This window comes from Castor canadensis, chromosome 1 (genome assembly GCF_047511655.1).
Source record: "Castor canadensis chromosome 1, mCasCan1.hap1v2, whole genome shotgun sequence".
Lineage (NCBI taxonomy): Eukaryota > Metazoa > Chordata > Mammalia > Rodentia > Castoridae > Castor > Castor canadensis.
The window spans coordinates 87,611,727-87,630,750 of NC_133386.1; the positions used below are offsets into that span (position 1 = coordinate 87,611,727).

Consider the following 19,024-nt stretch of genomic DNA (forward strand, 5'->3'; position numbering starts at 1 on the left):
ATTGCCTGTATTACTTGCACCAGAAATTGGTTGATCCAACCTGATTTTGAAAAATTAACGTTTTCCTTATTTTATGTAGTATAGTTATTGAACTCTTACAGTCGACATTTAAGAAACCTTTTGTTCTTACATTGAGAGTTGGTCTAATTAGCCTGAAATCACTGGTGTTGTGATTAAATATTTTGCAAGTTGTTGAATAATCATTCAGTAGTTAGAAATACTAGTCAAGCAAGCTATTTTAGTGGTTAGTGTCATTAAAGGAAAGAACAGTGACACCAAAATTCCTTAATAGACTGCCTAAGAACTTTGTTTGAAGAGGAAATAAGGTTTCGTTTTTTGTGGTCCCACACTGTCTTTAAATGGAAGAATATAATTCTAATGAGACCTTAGATTTCATGACTCCCATGTCATCAATTATAGATAAGGCCTTATCTTTGAATATGTTGCCATCTCTAAGTTGACAGCCAGCTGACATCTGTTACATGCATAAAAGAGAAGTTAATTATTTTAAAAGGGATGAAGGAGGAAAGAGGCTTAGTGTACTCCATGAGAATCCACAGAAAAGTGGATCTTTACAAAACCATTCTTTTAAAATCATGTTTGGATCATTTTTGGACTTACTTTAAACTTACATTTTCTATTTTTCCAAGTTTTAAATTATTGGAAGTCCTAAATGGCAGAAGTGCATTCCATCATGACTTATTTTTTGAAACCTTTGAGTCGCTACTACCTAGAAGTTATTTTTTTTATTTAAAATAACTCCAATATATTCTTGGAGGTTAACCTTTGCCAAATGTTCTTATGTTTTAAAGTGTACTTTATTGAACATTAGAAATGAAAACTTTTTTTAAAAAATCAGTGGCACTGAATATTTATAACAACAAAGACTAAGAGCTTCCTTCTGACTAGCACACCATAAAGCACAAGAGAGGAAATAGACTGTTCCCCAGCATCATTGTGGCGGGGGGAGGGTACTATTGTTTGAACTCAGAGGCTTGGACTTGCGAAGCGGGCACTCTACCACTTGGGCCATCCAACCCTTTTTGCTTTAGTCATTTTTCAATTAGGGTTTCATGTTTTGCCAGGGGGTGGGGGAGCAAACTTCAGTCCTCCTACCTAAAGCCTCCCTTTAGCTGGGATAACAAGCATGGACCACCACACCCAACCCACAAAATCATTTTTATTATCATTATTATGTGTTCTCTGGACAGAGTAATCTGTATTCCCTGTCACCACTTCCTTAACTCAGTCATTCAGCAAGCCACTGATCTCTGACTTAAGACCCCACCTCCAATGAAACTGCCTTGTTAGCTAATTTCCACTCACCCTTCAGCAGATCTGTAACCAAAATTTAAGGAATATTTCTTTGAGCTTTAGAAGAGAACTACAATCTATTCTCTGAACTCAACATGACTTATACATACCTCCATCCTCCATCCTTGCACTTAACCATATAGTATCAAAAAATATCTTGTTTATATATCTTTCTTACTAGATATAAACTCCTCAAGGTTTAGAAACTGCTTTTATTCACTTATCAAGGTCCATCACTTGGCAAAATGCATAAGGCATAAAAGTACTCAATAAATTTTGAGCTGACCTGGCCTACTATCAATGAACTTACATTTTTGTAGAAGAGATCACTTGCCAACAAACAATTGAAACACAGTAAAGTCATTACCCTATAAGATGAAGTAAGGGATTGTAGGAGCTACACTGAGGTGCCATACCACATCCCCTCTTTATGATGTCAAAAATGAAAAATGAGGAAATGAATCCTAAGGTTGGAGTTATATGTGGTTCTCTAGCCAGGAGAGAAAAGAATAAAAAGCAAAGGAACTTCATTAATGCTATCCAAGACTTATTACCCTGGGTGGAAATACAGGCAAGATTTTAGCAGGTTCTAGTTTCCATGGAAACAGACATTTCCAGTGTGTTCCATTTTGGGGAGATATTCAGTTTGTTAATTTACACAGTTCATTTGTCCCATTGCCTGCTGACACTAATGCTCTGTACAGGAACTAGTGCATGGCCTCTTTGTGAAATGAAGATGAATGAGCATACTTCTCTTGTTAAAACAGCATATACTTTCTGGTGACCTGCTGTAGGCCTTTTGTCTTTGCAGACAGCATATTTCCTTTATAATCTGAGATTATTGAGGATCTTTTCACATCTTATCCAGATTATCTTTATCTAAAACCTTCAGTGGACACAGAGTCATGCCATTTGAGTTAAGTATATGATTTCCTATCAAGAGATGGAAGAACTCTGCACAAAGAGACAGAAAAGCCAAAAAAGAGAATGTGGATGTAGTCATGGAAAAGGTCTGCAGAAATAGGAGCAAAGAAAATAGGGCAGTTGAAGGAAGGATGAAAGTTCCATCTCTTGGAAATCTGACAGGTTTTATCCCACTAAAGGATCAAATTAAGGTACTGTGGTGTGGCTCAAGTGCCTGCTTAGCAAATGGGAAGCTCTGAGTTCAACCCCCTGTACCGCAGATAGATAGATAGATAGATAGATAGATAGATAGATAGATAGATAAAATTATGGTGTAACTCAGAGGAAAAGCAGCCCTGCTCTACTGCCACATCTACTTATCCATAGTAAAAGACATTGCATTTTTAAGAAAATGAAATGCAGAGATAAAACTATTTAAAAGCAAATGATTTTAAGTAAAAGAAGGCTGCATACACATTTTAAATTACTTTAATTTTATGAATATTATATTCCAACCCAAAAAAAGAATATTGCACAATGCTTTAATAGTTCACTGTAATGTTTTTCACACTCTGGTGAGATTTCCATAAACATAGTTCACTTTGAAAGTAACACAGAGAATGTCTTAATGGAGTGAAATAATTTCAATCGCCTATGAAGAACTGAAGCTAGGATATTACATTCATATGAAAGGCAAGTATGTAAACTTACTTGGCTTCAGTGAAAAGAAATAAACTTCTCATGTACTTAGTAAAACTTAAAGAAAACTTAAAAGAAACAAATTAAGAATGGCATAAAATAGAATGTATTTCCAAAATTTTTTCAATGTGCTCTTTTTTTTTTGGAAATACGTTAAACTTGCAGGAAGGTTAAGGATATCTGATCACATTTATTTTGGAGAAGCTAACACCTGATTTTTTTAAAACAAAAACTAGTTTTAAAAATACAAACCTACACTGCTAAAACAATAAAATCTCTGAATGATAAGGTAAAAATCTCCAAATCACATAAAAAATACGAGAAAATAAGTGTATCACATCATGGCATCCACAAGTATTTTCTGTTCAAATTTATGAATACATCACATTTCCCTAGAGAGCAAACACAGTTGTCATCACATAACTGTGGAATAAATGCTGAGAATTTAAGGAAAAATACTAATAGTCACCAGATTCCCAATTCTTATAAATTATTACAGCTATTTTTCTTCTTTGTCTCTAATTAGTGTTTTTACTAGAGACATAGCTTTACAGGTACAGAAGAGGCTATATGCCTCAGGTACCAATTGTGGGTTTTTTGAAGTGTCATTTTGCATGTTTGATATGTTTAGATTTGTTGATCACACAATTCATGAGTATACCCTCATGAATTACTATGCTTTTTATTTCCAAGACAATTCAACCACAGCATTAATAAGGTAAAAGTATCACATTCATGATACACCACTTACTCTTGCTTTGCCACTGATTTTTAGAAGTAATTATTTCAACATTATTGGTGTCTGTTCATGATTAAACCAGATATTCTATACTGTGAAAAAATGATGATCATCTTAAGATACAATGAATTTTTCACATTTTTCTGAACATTCTGGACATCTGACATCTGGTATACTTACTCTATGCACTATCCTTCATCAAACCTTACTACTTTTGAAATACTTGAAAAGAATCTGCAGAAAATACGCTCAAAAAACACTGTCTTATCAAAAAGTGTAGCTGGGCATGATGATGCATGCTTGTAATCTTGATACTCAGGAGGCAAGAGCAGAAGGATCACGAGTTCCAGGCCAGTCTGGGCTACATAGTGATCCTGTCTCACAGAAACAAAAACAAAAAGCATAAAATTGTTGGGCCTTGAGCTGGAAACTTTGATTATATTTCAGACAAATTTATAATTATTCTATTAAAATTATTCTCATTTAGACTGCTCATTGGAAACCTACTTATAATAAATTGTAAAGAGATTTTGTGCTGGTGGCTCATGCCTATAATCCTAGCTACTCAGGAAGCAGAGATCAAGAGGATCGCAGGTTCAAAGCCAGCCAGGCAAATAGTTCATGATACCCTATATTGAAAAAACCCAACACTAATAAAGGGCTAGTGGAGTGGCTCATGGTGTAGGCCCTGAGTTCAAACCTCAGTACCGCAAAAAAAAAAAAAAAAAAAAATTGTGTGATGTGAAGAGTGGATTGCATGAGAAGGCAATGTTTTTAATTATACATGGATGTTAAGATAGGGCTATGATCTTTATGATCTTGCTTGTTAATGTTCTCATTTTAGTTCAGAATTACTGGGATTAATTTTGCTCATCTATTGCTCAGATTCCATTCCAGTTTAAACAGAGGCCTTACTGATAGCACAGACAGAAAAAACTCAGTATCTGCCTCAAGGACTTATTGCCTCACCACCCTCACTGTTCTGGCAAGTACCAAATTCCATTACAAATTCAGGAGGAAATTCCCCCTCTTATCCAAATATATATAAATTACTAGTAATATTTTAATTTAAAGTCCCAAAGTATTTAAAATAATATCCTCTATTAGTACAATAAGATTCCCACAAGTTGAGCAAAAGTTATATGCTTCAAATGCTATTCTGTGGTCTAGCTGAAAGTTTTTGGCATCAGAGGTATAATTAAACATTGGCAAATAGGGAATTTAACTGAGTCAAAAAATATGACAACACTAAACAAAACTATTTTCTCATGAAAATGTCACTGCAGTTTAACATTTTCAGAAAAAGAACTCAGTAACAAAAATTTAAACTCTTCACACGTACACACTGTAGTTTTCTGAGTCAGTAATCATATCTACAGGAGATTATGTGATATTTCCACAATCATTCAAGCTAGAGCAAGACTACTGTAGCATTTCTTTTACTTAAAAAAGCAATAATTATTTTAACATAAAATATAGCTATTTAATATAGAATACATGTTGAATATGATTTGCCAACTCCACAAGGCATACCTTAAAACCTTCCAAGATTACATAGAGGAGGGAAAGTTAAAATTAATTTTTCCCATTTCAGAGATTCTGTGACTTATAAACCTGGTTACAAATTGTGGACTGGAGAGATGAGGCAACAATATTACCTTGTGGCTCCTACTTATTCTTTCACGTTCAGAAGTATTCTCTCTTTAGTCTTAGTAAAGTTATACTGTAAATGATTTCAGCATTCAGAAAGATGTGTGAATTCTTAATTCATCTTTAAGGTCACCTTTAAGATCTTGTTGAGAACAAGTCCACATTAAGAAAGTCCTTTTTAAAAACCTACAGTTTCATTGTCAGAATTTCAAGTAGACTTTAGACACATATTTTCACATAATCCTAAATTCAACAGCAGCTTCTGATCTAGAGATATGGGTAATATTTTTGCTTATTTAAAGACTATATTCTCTCATGTGGCTATGAAAATCTACCAAAATCAGAGGGGAAATGTGATCTATCTTTGGATCTCTCTAAGTTTTAAAAGATGCTGACATTATCTAGGTCATTTATTTCATTGAGTAGTATGTGAGAAATGTGTCTTTATTATGTTTTGTACATATAAGGAGATAAAGCAAATAGAAATATTGTCGTCAGTTGATGCTGTCCCTGTTTCCTTTACTAGTTAAACTTTTTACATATCCTTCTATTAACTCACTACATGCAAAACTCAGTTCATCCAGGGTTATTGACACAGAACACCAGAAAAAAGCTGGTTTTTAAGTATTTAAATTAAGCTCCTAACTCAGAGCATTACTTTTTACTTTTGAACCATGATTGGAACGATAGCATTATACAAGCAATAATACAATTTTCTCCCAGAATCTATTTCTTGGTTTTATCTCTTCAATTTACCCTGGGAAATACAGTGTTGTGCTTTCTTTTCCTCAAAAATAACAAATTGGTAAAAAGAAAATAATTATAGGTTAACATTTTGAATGCAAAAATACCAATACTTCGAAGAACTGACAGTGTGTTCTACAGATATATGTGCCATAGACTGAAAAAAGAAACAGTTTAGGAAAAAGAATCACATTACAAAATGTATTATAAAAATAAATTACATAGCATGTGCCCATAGACCTAAAGTTTTGAAAAAGGAAAAGAATTTTCTTTTGGCACAAAGACTCAACTGCTTTTGCTACATATTACCATATTATCAGCAAAGCTGTGTTCAATTTTTACATTATATCCTCAAAAAAAAATCACTGGAAATAGTAAAATTTCCAGTGGTGATCAGTAGCATGGAGGACCTTAGTGGCGATGCAGGACTGCAGAAATACTATCCATTCAACAGGGACTCAGAGGAGGCACATACACCCAGTGTGTGCTTGGTAATCTCATCGGGAGTTCACACGCAACTGGTGAATGATGATACTTTCTACAAAGAGAAGAAAGACACAGCATTTCTAATTAAACTCAAATCAGTAGTTTATGGGAGGATCAATACCACATCATTTTACCAAAAGACTGTCAATGTTAAATAACAAAACAAAACAACAGCAACAACAAAAAAAGGTACAGGAGCCCACTAGCATCTCCTGCTGTATTTTGCTATTCTTGGGTAACTTCTTTATATTGGCATATGTGCTTTATGTCTAAAATTCTTAAAGCCCTTTAGAATCCATGTCTAATATTTTAACAATACGAGACTGATATCACTTAAGGAAAGAACTAAATACAAAGATAGTGATTATTGTGTGAAAGCCTCATAGTGGAAAAATAGTTTAACCAACTCTCCTCTCCTGGCAAAACTCTTCCTGCACTTTAATTTCTTTTTCTTTACGGATATAGATTGGATTTTAATAAGGAGATGAGCATCACCTATTCCTACATCACTACACACAGATCTCCCTGCTTCTTTTTGCCTGACTATGTAGGCTTTTACACCCAAATTTGCTTTTTAAAAATAAGTATAAAATAGACAGTGATAGTAATTAGAACAGTCTGGCCACATTTGTGGACATTTAGTATTCATGTTTGTTGGATTGGTTTTGCTTTCATATTAACCTTTATGCCTTCATGAACATGTCTCGCCATTACTTCTTTTATTCAATCTTTCAAGAGCTATTTATTTATTGAGGTTATACACTGTGCTAGATACAAAACTACATTGGTGAGAAAAATGAGTCTTACCATAGCTGACATTATACACAGCAGAGGAAAGAAAATGAACTCAGACTCAGATCACTTCCCCGTCTGAAAATTTTACCTTCCCATCACCTGTGACAATGTCTTGAGTTAAGAAACATATGCCAGCATTTATCAATAGTATGAAGAAATTTCCACATCTTATTTTCACTTTAATTTCAAATACTGTACCTACATTTACATTTTATTTTTACTTAGGTAGTTAATATCTAGGTAAACATTAGGCCACAGACCTATAGGTTCATGCTAATTATGTCCGAAGGTGATCCTCTGTTGGTTTCATCTTTACCTTATGAAGGCCACTAGGGGGAGATATTTCCTTTCCTTAGCCTTTTGGCTTGAATTTGCAACAAAACATACAAAGGCAAAGTAAAATGAAATATATTAATGTCTTATATACTTAAGAATATTCAGCTATAAAGGTTTTGTAAAACTTTTAAGACATACATACAATTTTTATTATATCAGAAACTATTAAAAATCATCTCATGTTTTTACAAAATGAGTATTCCAGATTCAACTTCTTTAAATGCCTAAAAATGTATCAAAGTCTGTGAACAAAAAGTAAAAGCACTTCCTATAATATTATGTAGTTTAAGATCAGAGTTTAAGATTAAAATTCTATTTCCCAGTAAATATTTTTAATTTTTTTTCTGTAGTACTCTTCAAAGAATGAAAACCCCTCGGCCTCAAATCCCCCTTATGTAATTGAAGTGTCTTCCTCAATCCCCTACTTTAAGAAAACCTAGGACACAAATTTAAAAAGTGGAATCCAAAATAGTTCTTAGTGTACATGTAACTCAGAATGCTTGTGCCTGTTTCCTTGTCAGAAAATGAGGGTACTAGAGATTGCCCCTAATGTCCCCTGTAGAGTTAACATCTTGTGTTACTATAATGCTTTCTTCTGTCTTGAGTGTACAAGCCTCTTAATTCCTAAAGTTGCCATCTTTTAATCCTAGCATTTTGCAATCTCCGTAATAACAAGAGCCGTTTAGAATTAGTATTTGATGGAAATGCATGTAAGCTAAAGTTTCATTTTTTATATATAGATAACTTTTTTTTGACAGTACTGTGGTTTGAACTCAGGGCTTCTTGCCTACTAGATAGGTACTCTACCACTTGAGCCACACCTCCAGCCATCATTATTATATATAAATTAGCAAACTGGCAATGCACATATATGTGTGTGTGTATATATATATATATTTATGCTGCATAATATAATTAAGCCTAAATTATCTTGTTTTATACACAAGGAGATATATGTTATCTCATTTCCAAAGATAGTGAGACAAGATCTATCTGATAGTCTTTACTAATTAAAATTTATTAGACATATTAATTAAATGTATAGTTGCTTATTATCTGTTTTCCCAAGTCTCAACTGAATTTACTCAAATAAGTTTCAGTCGGACAGTATATAAAATTGTGAAAAATATTTTACACATTTACATTTTGAAATTACACATTTCACAGTAAAACATTTTTGTTGAAGTTGCAAATTCAGCAAATTTTATCCCATCTCCTTCTCTGTCTTCATTTCATCCTAAACTAAGACCCAAGTACAGGTTATTTTGGGTCTCCAAGTGACCTCAGTATAATCAGGTATAATTCTTTAACAATTTTCTCTTTTTATAGATACTTCTTTTTTTTTTTGAGGTACTGGGGTTTGAACTCAGGGCCTCATGCTTGCTAGGCAGGCGCTCTACCACTTAAGTCATTCCCCCAGCTTATAAATACATTTTCATGACATTAGTAATTTGTACTTAATAGGAAGATTGAGACCAAAAATCACAGTTAATTACCTCCTTTGTCAGCAGATTCAAAATAACAAAAATACTTATATATGGGGCCTTTTTATACACAGGTATTTATTAACATAATTTCTCTTCTTTTCTAATTGGAAGGGGAAAAAAATCCTTGAATTGTAGTTATCCAGTACATATGAGGGACACTAGATTTGTCACACTTTTGAAATTAACAATTTACCAAAATACACTTACAGATATCTCCCCCTATATGTTTCTTTCAAGTATTTATCTTGATGTTTTTTTCCTTAAGAAACTTTGGGCAACACCTTAAATACCTTATTTGTTACTAGGACATTATTGTAAAATGATGTGGCTTATTCATTCTTTTATTACACTAGCTATTAGATAAGTTCCAAAGGAAGTTCAACATATTATCAATTCCTAATTACACTTGATTTTTGACCTTCCTGAGTATTCATCCTCTGTGGGTGGTATCCCAAAACTGTTGGCCAGCCAGATGACCTAAGTTCCAATGCTGTGTGCATGAGCCAGGATTTGGGGAGAAACTTGGGGGAGCATGTCTCTTGAGTGGTAGAGTGAGGGCAACCTCACAATATGCTGGAATTTTGTTTCTCCCTGAAAGAGCTCCTTGGCTATGCAAGGGGAAAGATGTATTCCCTAGAAAGTCAATACCTCCCTCCCAAGCAACACATATTGTTTCATTCTGCTAAACTCTCTGCAAGGAAATGAGCTCTGAATTTTAAAGGTCTGTTCTAGTAAATTATACCAGATCAGTTTAGTAACTAGGCTTTAAGTTCACACACCAAAGACAAAACATAGTGGAAGCTCAACTTACAGCAGGACTTTACATCTGCAAGAGAGTACTCTTCATCCATGGAAAGTTGCACATCAAGTTACAGAAAACCTTTCCTCTTGGATGTTGTATCAATTTGGCTAGCTCACAGCCTGGCTTCCCGTGTTCTGTGGATCCCTGCCTACCAAGGACTTTGCCTGGAAGACACCTTCTGAGCTTTGGAAAGTGCTGTTGTTCTTCAACAGCAACTCCACCAGCTTTGAGCTTGCTACCCTCAGGGTACTTTACTGGCCTGCAGAAATGTCCTAAAACATATATGCCGTTTAGAAGTAGGCATACCTAGATCTTACTTACTTTTAAGTTTATTATTTCATAAACTGGTTCAAGATTCAACCCTGTTATTATCATATTCAGAAATTCATCAGAGTTATGATAAAACATCTGTTTTAAATAGGAAGTTCAATAAACTTCCTGTGTTGACTTGGACTTGTATTCCTTCTTTTGGATTCAGCTCAGCTAATTAAAAAGACTTCCGATAGTCAGTTCTGTCATTTGCTCCAGAAAAGTTTTGAACCAGATGATATAAACTCTCTGGGGGTTTTGCAACCACCTAATACTTCATTTGTTTCCTTCCAAAACATTTTCTACTCCACCATCAGCCCAAATCATCCCATTACCTTCCTGGGTTGCAGGAGCTATCAATAATTATAGTAATTACTGTGACTAATAACTTCTTCTCAGGCAAGCTAATCCTTCTCGCTAGCATAAAATGCTACTTCCCAGAACAAGCAAATTTGAACTGGTTCTCTCATCTATAACATTCACCATAAATGAATACTAAATGGTGGGAAAATAGGTAAATATTTGAGCCATGTATGCTCAGGTTTTGCTTTTTGAGGCATAAATGCATAATGTTCAAATATATCTTTAAATTTATAACCAATTTTTGGTTTTTTGTTTTGATTTTTTCTTTTTGGCAGTATTGGGGTTTGAACTCAGGGCCTCATGCTTACTAGGCAAGTGCTCTACCACTTGAGCTACTCTACCAGCCCCAATTTTTTATCCTGGCTTCATCATTAATAAGATGGTTAGACATCTCTAAGCTTCAGGATTTTCCTTTTTCTTTCATACTTTTAATTTTGGGGGGAAAATTTTGGTTTTGTTTTTCTTCTTTAACAACAGAGATACTTATCCTGTTGATCTGTAGAATCTGATTCAGCTCTAATCAACTCTGTGAATTTGCAGTTCTGTTCATCACACAGTCATCACATCAGCACAAGTAAAGAGACTAAAAGTATTTTTACCAGATGAACATTAATCATTAGTTCTTAGGAAAACTGTAGTAGGATCTTGTGAGCTGTTTACTGAACAATAGAAAAGCATATTATGACTAAAGAAGGATGCCAGAACCATATAAGATTACAGCTAAATGCTAAGCCATAAGCCAAGGTGAGGTGATTTGCTGAAGGTTACACAGCCTTTCAGTGGTAGAACAGGGATTTCTCCAACCTCCTGGTTTTCAGCTTTCTCAGGAATCTGCTCCATTGTTCAGCAACTCTCCTTCTCTGTTTGTTCACCTTGATACCTATCCTCTCCTGCCTATTGGTGGTGTTGTTTGCTCCTTTAAAATAAGAGCCTGTCTGCTTGGTGTGTGTGGTGGTGGGGGGGGGGAGTGGTTTCCTTCATGAACCTGGAAGAGCATGACCAACCTCTAAAACTTTCTCTTTTGGAAGTACCCTTTGTGCTCTTCCAGGGGAATCCTAGAGGGTAAGGAAGGGCCACTCCTAATTCATGCAATTAACACTTCACAAAAGTAAAGTGTGCTCCCTTTGTGCTTCACCTGTATGGTGGCTTCAGAGAAAAGAACTCCTAGCCTAGGACTCGTAGCTATTTTGTATCCATTATTTGCCATTACCTGCCATTGTACCTTTGGAAGGAAACAGGAGAAACTCTCATCATCAAGAATTGCAGTAACTGGATTTCCTCTAATTCCACCATCTCTCATCTCTTACTCCTGACTCGTTAGTTTCATGATATCTCACAGTTTTGCATTGCACATAAAGGGAGAAATAAAGAACACCTTACTTGCTCCACTTCCTGCCATCCTTCAGCTGCTAGTTTTATTTCCTTACTGTCAGTCCCAAGCTTTACACGACAATGGACAGGCCTTTAAACCCCTGGATAGATTCTGAAGTGATAGTTCATCTTCTTAGAGGAGGTTGTGTTTGTAAAAGAAACTTTCAACAATACACAACTGCCAGAAAGAAGAAACTGAAGGAAGAGCAATTCAGGGAGGAGAACAAATTGAGACTGGAATGTAACAGGGCACCAGCCAAGGAAGAGGGAATGATGCTCAGAAGAGAGGTACACAGCCCAGCCACAAGGAGCCTTGAGTGCCATACCAAGGAACTGGTATTGTATTCTATTTGTAATGAGAAGCCTTTGGAGGGTTAACTAGAGGAATGACATGATCAATTTGCATTTTGAAAAGCAGAATGAAAAATGAATCTGAGAGTTGTGAGACTAATCTATACCAGTTAATAGGATATCAGAGTAATGCCAAAGAGAAATAATTAAAACCTCAATTTAGGCATTGATGATAGAAATGGAGAGATGGGCTTACTGCTAGAGAAGTTAGGGAATTAGAGTAAGCAGACTTACTGAGTAAGTTTAATTGAGGGCAGAAGGAGTTGGAGATTATGTGGCTACTAGCTTTCTAGCTTGAGTGGCTGGGTGAGTTCAGGTTGCCCCTGATAAACTGGAGAGTAATAAGAGAAAGAGGAGCCTTGGAGGTGAGATGGAGAAGTGCTGAGAATGGATTTAGACAAGAAGAATTGGAGATATACAGCAGGAAGCTGGGTGCACAGTTGTGGAGAGAGGTTTGGGGTCATCAGCATATGCGTGATAACTGAAGCCATGGGAGTACGTAAAATAAACAGAGCAAGCATGCAGAGTAGGAAAATAGCATTTGAGAGAGATGTGTGGAACATTAATCCTTAACATGTATGCATATAATAAAGAACAAGCAAGGGAGACTGAGGCACAGCACTCAAAGAGACTAAAGGAAACCCATAGATGTCTTGATCATAGAAGGAAAAGACATAATCTAACCCATTATTATCAAAACCCACAGGTTTATTTTCTGGAAAAACTGACCTAAAAGGTCAGACCTGGGCACAAGAATGGTCAGCACAGATTGAGTGTAGGGGAATGAAAATTTTGTACAAGGAATTGTGAGATTCTTGTCTCACCATCCCTGAACTATTCACAGAATGCATTTAGCCTGCTTCAGGGAAGTCGCTAGAGGATTTTTTGTCTGTGGAAACTACTGGAAAGTGTACTTCAAAATACAGCAGATAGGTAGGTAGGTAAATAGATGATAGATAGATAGATAGATAGATAGATAGATAGATAGATAGATAGATGATAGATATTGGTAGAAGATAAGGAATCAGGGGAATAGAGGAGTCAACCTAGGCAAATGGACCACAGCTAGGCAGCAGGCCTAGAGGACAACCAGTCCAGACTGAGGAAGAAAGCAGAGGACTGCACTAGGAAGACTTCCAGGGGAAAATATGAAACTGATGTGTTTCAGTGTTTGGAAAAATTACTGATAGGTGTTTGGCAGATCAAATGAAGCATTTGGAAAAAATAAAGACAGATACATAGAAAACCAAGCAGATGATACATCATGCAATCATTCTTTTGAAGGGGAAAGTGGCAAGAGGAAGAGAACACACTCATAGTATACTACTTGACTCAGCAGAGAACAATATTTAAGTTTACACTGTACGTATTTTATAGATATGTAAATATGTAAATGCTGCTGATGTAACAAAAAAATGTGAAGTAACTTGTTGGGATGATGGGTAAAAAGAAAGGGGACAAGTGAGAGAGCTAAATCTTCACCCATCAAAATAGTAATGGAAGAAAAAAGATATCTAAAATCTAGAAATAACAAGTCAGAGTATGCACATTATTTAGAAATATCGAGATAAATGCCTAAAGAAACAACTAAGAGTTGGAAATGGTTTTCTCTAGGGAAAAATCTTAGGGGTTCTGGGTGAAGATGTAATGAATGTCTATTTTCATTATCCTTTACTACTGAATGATACTTTAACTATGTGTATGAGTTCATTAAAAAAAAAAGCTATCAAAGAATAAGTGGGAAGTGTGAATGTAGAAGCAGAAAATGTTAGCCATTCTGTCAATAGCTTAGCTGGGCATGGAAGGAATCAGAAGACGGCAGAGCAGAAAGAATAATTTGGCTAAAATGGGGGATACCAGAGCATATTTATATCCTGTGTGGAAATAACTGGAGAAAAAGAGAATATGAAATAGTAGAGAACAAAGAGCTAACCAATGATGAGACCCAGGATGGGACAGCAGAAGGGAAATACTAATTTTATCTTTGTTGGGGACATTTTGGTATCATTCATTCCTACTTACTGGGAAGTCCTATGCCTATCGCCTCATTACTTCATTTTCTCTCTTGACCTTCAGCCTCTGACACAATATGCTTATTTATTTATTTGTTCATTTATTTTGTGGTTTTAGAATCAAACTCAGGACCTTGTGCATGCTAGGCAAGCACTCTACCACTAAGCCCATATGTGCTTTTCTTATCTGTATTCCTAATCAGAAAAAGTCTCATTCTTTCCCCAATACTCTGAATCTATGAGGAAATTAGAAATTAAAATTCAAATCTTTTTATATCTTACATTCTTGGACATGTTATCATGAATTTATACTCTCCTCACACTGTACATCAAAATTATTTCTTAGTATCCTTCCTGAAAACAGAGATTCAGGTAACAGATCTGTAACACTCTGGATGAATATACTGAGCTCTCTAGAGAAAGCCCAATTGCCACCCATTAACATTCTCCCTGTAGATCTAAAAGAAATGCCAAATAGCCCTGTGTACAGGTGACCTAGAAATGAGCCTCACATTGTCAGGACATGATGTGGCCCATATCAGAACATTTCTGTGATCAAATGTGTGATGTGGCCCCCATCAGTGTGCTGAAAGAATTGACAAATTAAATTATCCTCTGGCCTTCTCGGCAACTGTGTAGATTGTGCCTGCATGTCCCTAGAAGTTACCTTGTCTTTGAAGTCTGTGGCATCCACCTCCCACACAGCGCCCCCCACTTGAAAGTTTTTGGGGTAGAATCTGATCAGTAGCTGTACACATCAGCCATGGTGAGATCCCATTTATTTCACTATGCAAGATGATTTAAGACAGACAAAAGCTTCTAAACTTTTGAATCCACTCACTCCTATAAAAGCTCATTAATGGAGTGCATTTAATCCTTTCCCTTTTATCCCCAGTGAATTTTTTTTTTGTGTGTGTGGTACTGGGGCTTGAACTCAGGACCTGCACCTTGACCCACTCCACCAGCCCTTTTTTGTGGAGGATTTTTTTGAGATAGGGTCTCACAAACTATTTGCCTGGGCTGGCTTCAAACTGCGATCCTCCTGATCTCTGCCTCCAAGTAGCTAGGATTACAGGTGTGATTACAGGTGTGAACCACCAGCACCCAGTGGTTTCAAAGATATCCATATATGTAGACTTGATTCTATAATTACAAAGAGAAACTGCTGTGGTGGTTACTCTGTCATTTCTGTAAACTGTGTTGTACTGCCAAGTTTTCTTAGCAGCTGTACTTTGTAGGTGACTATGCCAAGATCCAGATGTATAAGCATCCTACACATTCACTGGCAAGCCTTTTGGGATACTCCCCCAGTGGTGATATGACTCCAGAAGAAATGATGTAAGCATAGTGTGAGCAAGAACAGGATATCAGCAAATAACACTAAGATTATGATAAAAGTCACTGAAGAAGGGCAGGTAGAGTCTACAGGAATTTCAGTGTTTGGTTCTTTTGACACTGTCATTGCTTAAATATGGGATGTCATGGCACAGTAACACTAAATGACAAGTAGGCATTAGTTAAAAACAGTGAAGGTCCTTGTTTTTGAAAGGGTTGGATGTCCATTTTTACAAAAGGAGAAAACTCTCTTACAAAAAAATACAAGTCAGGTCTGGCATGGTAGCTCATGTCTGTAATCTCAGCTACTTGGGAGACAGAGATAGGAGAATTGTGGTTTGAGGGCAGCCCAGAACAAAACAAAAAAAAGAACAAAAACAACAACAAAGTTAGTGAGCCCCTATTTTAAAAACAAGCCAAGCGTGGTGGAATTCTCCTGTATTCCCACCTACCTAGCAGGCAGTGGTAGGAGGATCTTGTTCTAAGGCTGGCCCCAGGCAGAAGCACATGACCCTATCCAAAAAATAACTAAAGCAAAAAGGGCTGGAGGCATGACTCAAGTAGTAGAACATTTCAAAGTACAAGGCCCTGAGTTCAAATCCCAGAGCTACAACACACACACACACACACACACACACACACACACACACACACACACATGCTCGCGTGCACATACACACTTCAGTATTCTAAATGGCAAGCTTTCTTGTTTAAACTTGACCAAGATCATACTTCTTTTCTGTTCTTTTCCTGCCCTCCACTCCCTTTGGTAGCACTAGGGGTTGAACTCAGGGCCTTATGCCTGCTAAGCAGGCATTCTACCACTTGAGCCACTGTACTAGTCCTTTTGGGGCTTGTTATTTTTGAGATAGGGCCTCATTTATGCCCCAGCTGGTCATGAGCATAATCACAACCCTACTATTTACACTTCCGACTGTAGCTGGAATGACAAGCACACGATACCATGCCAGCTATTGGTTGAGGTGGGGCCTCACAAGCTTTTTGCCTAGACTGACATCAAACCACTATCCTCCCAGTTTCCATTTTCCAAGTAGCTAGGATTAGCTAGGATTTAGGCTTGAGCTAAAATCATATTTAAAAAAAAATTTTTTTGGCAGTACTGAGGTTTGAACTCAGGGCTTAACACTTGTTAGGCTAGGACTCTAACACCTGAGCTCTTGAGTCACACCTCCAGCCCTAAATCCTAGCTAAATCCTAGTAAAACTGTCTTTTTTCTCAGCAGTCTCTCTCTGTCTCTCTCTCTCTCTCTCTCCTTTCCAATCCATCTTTATGGCATGTCTCTAGCCTGGTTATTCATTTTTAATACAAATACCGATGAACAGCAGGCAGCAGAACTGCCTCGAGAGCCCATGCATACCAGGAGCGCCCACAAGCACCACTACATAAAATTCAAGTCCAAGTTCTGCAAGGCATGGGAAATATATGTGGAAAACAATGCTCAGAGGAGCTTCTTTACGTGAACTCTGTCGATTCAAGCACTGCAAACTAATCTATACACCCTAAAAATAAATAAATAAATCTGCCTTTTCCCAAGTATCAAGAGCAGGTGCTAGTTTTGGAACCCTAAAAATTCAGAAATGGAAAAATAAAAATATGTGACTTTGTAGTTATTGTATTTTTGTAAAGTTCACCTACTTGGCTGAAAATTTTTGGCAAAGGTGCAATCTACCTGAGACCTTGGTATACTAAGCATGGGTTACTAGCTTTGAGCTCGTTTGTGGTAATGTGACTGTGAAGCACACTGGTTAATGTCACAAATACATGTGTCATTTTGCATTCACAGTATGTTTCATGCTTGTTAAAACATGCTTAAAATTAAAGAAAATGATTCAAACATGAGTAAATCTAATAGGAATATCAATGTACTTCCCCACACCTCACCACACTGTGTGCACACACACACACACACACACACACACACACACACACCAAATCATGAACTATTCTACACGTGCAAATAAAGTCCACACTTAAGTGAGGAAAATATTTGAATTCAACTAAGCTTGGATGATGTCATTTTTTTCTTGGCATTAAGGTATCCAGATTTATTTTCTGCTATTTTCTGTCACTTTTTCTGTCAAGCTATAAAGGGCCACTTGGCAGCTCTATTCAAACTGCTCCACAATTTAAATCAATTGCACACTTGAATGGAGCATGGGTCTGACGTTGATACTCCAAAAATTATTGTTTATGGAATTCTGAGAATGTTTTGGAGGTGGCCAAAACTTCTACAATGCACACAAACACACACAAATAAGTCAAACTCTGTGTTTAGGATTCGATAATTCATTTCCACTTTATTTCATATTCAAATTATTTCCTGAAGTCATATTATGGAGCTTTTGTTTTTGTGAAATTTTAGAGGTCCAGGCCCTGTACTAGCTATGAGATTTTTTTTTCCTAGCACATATATTAAATTCAAGATTTGATAGTGGCAAATGACAATTGTTAAACTGTGTCCTGTTTCAGAATAGAGTTTTCAAAAAGTAAAAAAATTATTGTAGAACAAAATCAATCAAATTTGGCCCACAATTAGAAAATATGGGAGCCAACCTTTGAGAGTATGTGAGACAACCCCCAAGTCTTACTGGTGAAGAAACTGAGGGTTTCTTAGCTGATGGGCCAATCGATGGATCCACTTGCTAGAATCAAAACTGAGATAAGAAGCCAGGCCCTGCCTCTGGCACAGCATCCTCAACAAGTCACACCACAAAACAGCAGTTCTGCAAATCAGTTCTGTTCCCCCGCATCAAAACAAATGCACAAAATAGGAAAGACACATGGCTATTAGTTGGTTATTTATAAACAAGGAATTTAAAATTTAAATTAGTACATGTAAGCGTTGGCACAAACAGAGGAAGGTTCAGTTTCACGGCAGCAGCAGCATCTGCACAACATACCCCCTCAGCCACTGCCCTCAGCCCTTCCCCCCTCCAAGAGAGGTAGCGCTGCTGGCTGCAGACTTCTTCAGCTCTATTTTCATAGACTGAGTCTCAGCTCGAGGCTCGAATTTGGTCAGATTTCCTGCTCCTGTGGCTGCCACTACTGGCTTTCCTGCTTTCATACCTTTTGACACAGGAATGCGGGTGGGTGTAGGCCGCTGGGAAGACCCATCTTGTCCTGACTGGAAGAGAGAAAACAGAGACACAAGGGAGATGGTGGTGAGGTTCCCCTGGATGTGCCATCAATCTGACATCAGCAGGACTCTTGACAGGCAGCAACTCCCCCCACAGACCACCCTTCCCCTGATGAAAGGGTTGTATCTAATCCCCTTGAATTCTTCCCTTTTCCCTCTTTTGAAACATCA

General features: G+C 36.7%; 1 protein-coding gene across 7 annotated transcripts in view; it reads right to left on the minus strand.

The window, feature by feature from the left end:
• Positions 1-2,690: 2,690 nt before the first annotated feature.
• Positions 2,691-19,024, minus strand: part of LOC109688742 (filamin-A-interacting protein 1) — a 250,520-nt gene continuing 234,186 nt past the window's right edge. For 6 of the 7 annotated variants that reach the window (XM_074079398.1, XM_074079404.1, XM_074079412.1 and 3 more), the window contains one exon: positions 6,607-18,841. In XM_074079398.1, the coding sequence (XP_073935499.1) occupies positions 18,635-18,841 (207 nt within the window). In that variant the 3' untranslated portion in view covers positions 6,607-18,634. The other variant, XM_074079426.1, reaches the window with a different exon arrangement.